Raw genomic sequence first — 3,765 nt, 5'->3', positions numbered from 1 at the left:
CTCAGCTCATCGGTCTCTGCAAGGCGAGCGGCTTCCCCCTTCAGAAATAGGCCAGCAATTATCTGGAGGTCCTCAGCCAACTGGGGCTGTCACCTCCACCATCTCCATCATTTCCATCAGAGCTTCAAGAAAAGGAGCAGGTCTTCAAGGTGCTTGGTTTGTGCTGGAATTCACACCAAGACCACTTTCAATTTAAACCGTAGACCTTCACCACCAAACCAGTAACCAAGCGGTTCATCTTATCGGAAATCGCCCATATTTTTGATGCATTGGGCTGCATTTGTCCGGTATCCACCAAAGCCAAACTCGTCATGCAGGAACTGTCCCTCATCAAGGTCGACTGAAATGATCCACTTCCCATGTCCACCATCCGTCGCTGGAATCAGTTCAGGGAAGAACTAAGCCACGTCAACCTCATCGCAGTTCCTCAGTAGCTCCAACTCGTCTCCATGGTCTCAACCCTCCAAGTTCACGGCTTTGCGGATGCCTCCAACCTCGCCATCGAGGCGGTAGTCTATCTTCGGACGGAAAAACCAGGTACGGCTCCAGTCATCTCCCGAGTGTGCGCCAAAACACGTGTCGCCCCACTTAAGACAGTGACTATACCCAGACTTGAGCTAACAGCGACAGGGCTGTTGACGGAGCTCACCTCCTACGCCATCAAAGAGCTGGAGCCAGCCCAACCAACCATCTTCCTCAGAACGGACTCCTCGGTGGCTCTAGCATGGGTTAAATCCCATCCATCTCGCTGTAAAGAACACGTCCTACATTGTGTTGTAAAAATCCAAGAGGCCATACCCAACGGAGCATGGCTTCACATCAGCGGAACAGACAACCCAGCAGACTATGCCTTACGGGGGCTATCACCGGAACACCTTCATCACCATCCTCTCTGGTGGAATGGGCCACGATGGATCGTATTGCCTCCACACCATTGGCCAGTCTCGTCAGTCGGCTCCACGGCGGCGGCGGCGCTTGAGGAAAAGCTATCCTCAGCAGATCCAGTTGTCATCGGCCCTCAGAAGGGCAATGAACTCCTAGAGCGGCATAACGATCTCAACAAAATTTTGTGAGTAACGGCACTCGTCAATCGGCTCGGACGGCGGCTACGGCGGATAGAAGTTTCTGATCCACGGTTTGCCACTCCAGAAGAAGTCGAAGAAGCTAGACTTTTCTGGATAAAAAGGATACAGCACCATCACTTCAGCGAGGAGATCCGGATCCTGGTAAGTGGCAGAAAATTATCAAATACATCTCCAATATCTAGGCTAACTCCTTACCTAGACCACCAACAAATCTTGCAGATCGGCGGCCGTCTCCACAATGCTCACCTGGACTTTGAGGAGATCCATCCAACGGTACTCCCACGACATTCCAGATTCACGGATCTAGTCATCGGAGATGCACACCGACGGTCGCATCACGGCAGAACCCAGCTCACTCTGGCTTTTACCAGGCAAAGGTATTGGATCATCGGCGGCAGAGCTCGTGTGCGAATACACATCCATCAATATGCTGTCTGTGTTCGGAACAGAGGAGAGCTCGCACAATAACTGATGGGTCAGTTGCCACCACCAAGCATTCAACCATCCAGGCCATTCACCTATACCGGAGTCGACTTTGCCGGCCCACTAAATATAGTCCGGTGGAAAGGATCGGGCCATCGGTCCCAGCACGGCTATATCTCGGTCTTCCTCTGCTTCTCCACCTCAGTCATCCACATCGAAGCGGTAACGGAATACACCACCCAAGCATTTAGAGCAGCCTACAAACGGTTCTCCGGCAGACGAGGAATCTCAGCCTCAATCACCAGTGACAGAGGGCTTAACTTCATCGGAGCCAATCGAGTCCTGAATCAATTATTTGCTGAGGCCTCGGCTGAATCGGACCAGATTCGGGCTGCTTTAGCAGCAGACGGAACCACCTGGAATTTCCATGCACCAGGCGCTCTACATTTCGGCGGAAAATGGGAATCGGCTGTTAAATCCGTCAAATACCCTCTCCAAAGGACAATTGGGACCTCAACTCTGTCCCTAGAGGAACCTACAACTCTTCTGGTGCAGATTGTTTTTGCAATTCTCGTCCCATTGCACCAACCTCGGACAATCCAGCGGACATTTCAGTGCTCACTCCAGGGCACTTCCTCATCGGCGGACCCATCACCACGGTTCCGGAGCCATCACTGCTCGAGGAAAATATTCCACGTCTCGACAGGTGGCACTTTATCACCAACAGGGTGCAAGATTTCTGGCGACGATGGGCGCAAGAATACATCCACCGTTTCCACTCCAATCCCAAATGGAAATATCAAAGAGCCAACATCACCATCGCATCGGTCGTTCTCATCTCGGATGAGAGATTTCCACCGTGTAAGTGGCCACTTGCACGGGTCCAGGCGGTTCATCCTGGCAATGACGGAGTCATCAGAGTTGTGTATTTAAAAACGGTCACATCAGTGCTCCAGAGGCCTATCCACAGTTCTGTCTCCTTCCCATCGACAACGGACAACTAGACCTACTCCCAGCGGACTCAATTCGTCAGTCATTCTGAAGATGACGAAGGTTGGCGGAATGTTCAGATTTAAATCTGAAGACGGAGAGCAGTCAGCCTCGTCGGCCAAATTCGGATGACCTCCGGTCACCGACGAGACTGGCTGACCCATTCATCACCTCAGTAGTAGTATGATCGTTCCCATGGAAAGAACCACACGTCGAAAGTGTTTAGTAAATTAATTGTCCAATCAATCCGCGGTTAAACCAAACCTAATTCCATAATCTTCGGTCTGTTCAAACCACAAAGTGTATCGGCTTAAATCCATCATTCTTTAATTAATTAAAAAAAACTCGTTGCACTCCGGGAGTGCAGGCAGAAGTGAAAACTTGAACTTATGGCGCGTTGGGCACTTTTTTGGGTGAGCATTTTTAGGTGCGCTCCCGACATAAGAAATTGTACATAAAAAATCAAGTTTATCAAAGCAATGTGGTCACTTTTTGAATGGACATGAAGTATAATAATATCGAAATTATATTCGAAGGAAGTGGTGCTATTTAAATGAGTAAATATTAGTAAATAGTAAATACAAAATTTATCAATTCTAATCCATGATTTCAACAACTCTTACATCATTATTATCAGCATTTTCATCAAATTCTAAAACTGAAACGATAGGTCTATGGCAACTAAAGTGTGAAATGAACGATTTTGATTTAAATCTATTTATATTTCATGTGAATACTGCATCACTAGTAGTTTTGTATTTTTTTGTGCTAAGATTGCGATCATTGGACATCGTTAAATCAAATTCTGCATATAAAACCGCATCCATTTTCACGACAAATCTATAATCAAAAATAAAAATGTAGATTTTTTTAAAGCTATAATCGTATCATATTGTTATATCCAGCGAAGAATAAAGACGACACAGGTTGGTAAATGTTTGGGGCGGATTATTAGTTACAAAGAGTATTACGATGTGACACTTCAGAGCTCCGACGAGAGACATACAAGACTAATGTTATATCCAAAAGACAGTCGTGATTCTGAGGAAGTTCAGATCATAGACAAATGAAGGAGTCTTCGAAGGGGGACACGTAACACTACTCCCGTCCGCAAAAAGATTGGCGCCCCGGCAATCACACCAGGGACTATTTGAGGTTTTACAACTCTAGGATTTGTTGCTTTAATTTATGACAAACTGAAAAATTTGAGCGTTGCAAGATCCCACATAGGGAGGGCCCCAGTCTGTTCTTTAGCTAAAACCTCCCA

The 3,765-nt window shown here is 47.3% G+C and overlaps 1 protein-coding gene across 1 annotated transcript; it reads left to right on the top strand.

Moving 5' to 3' along the window:
* Window positions 1–449: 449 nt before the first annotated feature.
* Window positions 450–1,553, top strand: LOC135163924 (uncharacterized). The gene is made up of 2 exons (XM_064123831.1): window positions 450–1,069; window positions 1,268–1,553. Exons 1-2 carry the CDS (start codon window positions 450–452, stop codon window positions 1,551–1,553), a joined length of 906 nt encoding a protein of 301 aa, XP_063979901.1.
* Window positions 1,554–3,765: the final 2,212 nt, after the last annotated feature.

The sequence above is a fragment of the Diachasmimorpha longicaudata genome, chromosome 6, assembly GCF_034640455.1.
Source record: "Diachasmimorpha longicaudata isolate KC_UGA_2023 chromosome 6, iyDiaLong2, whole genome shotgun sequence".
Lineage (NCBI taxonomy): Eukaryota > Metazoa > Arthropoda > Insecta > Hymenoptera > Braconidae > Diachasmimorpha > Diachasmimorpha longicaudata.
This window is presented reverse-complemented; position numbering and strand designations above follow the sequence as displayed.

What these genes read in the sequence shown, in the direction of transcription:
- LOC135163924 (XM_064123831.1), top strand. Translation starts at nt 450, where the DNA reads ATGGTCTCAACCCTCCAAGTTCACGGCTTTGCGGATGCCTCCAACCTC. An exon ending in AACGATCTCAACAAAATTTT is followed by an intron (nt 1,070 to 1,267) that starts GTGAGTAACGGC and finishes TCCAATATCTAG; the next exon opens with GCTAACTCCTTACCTAGACC.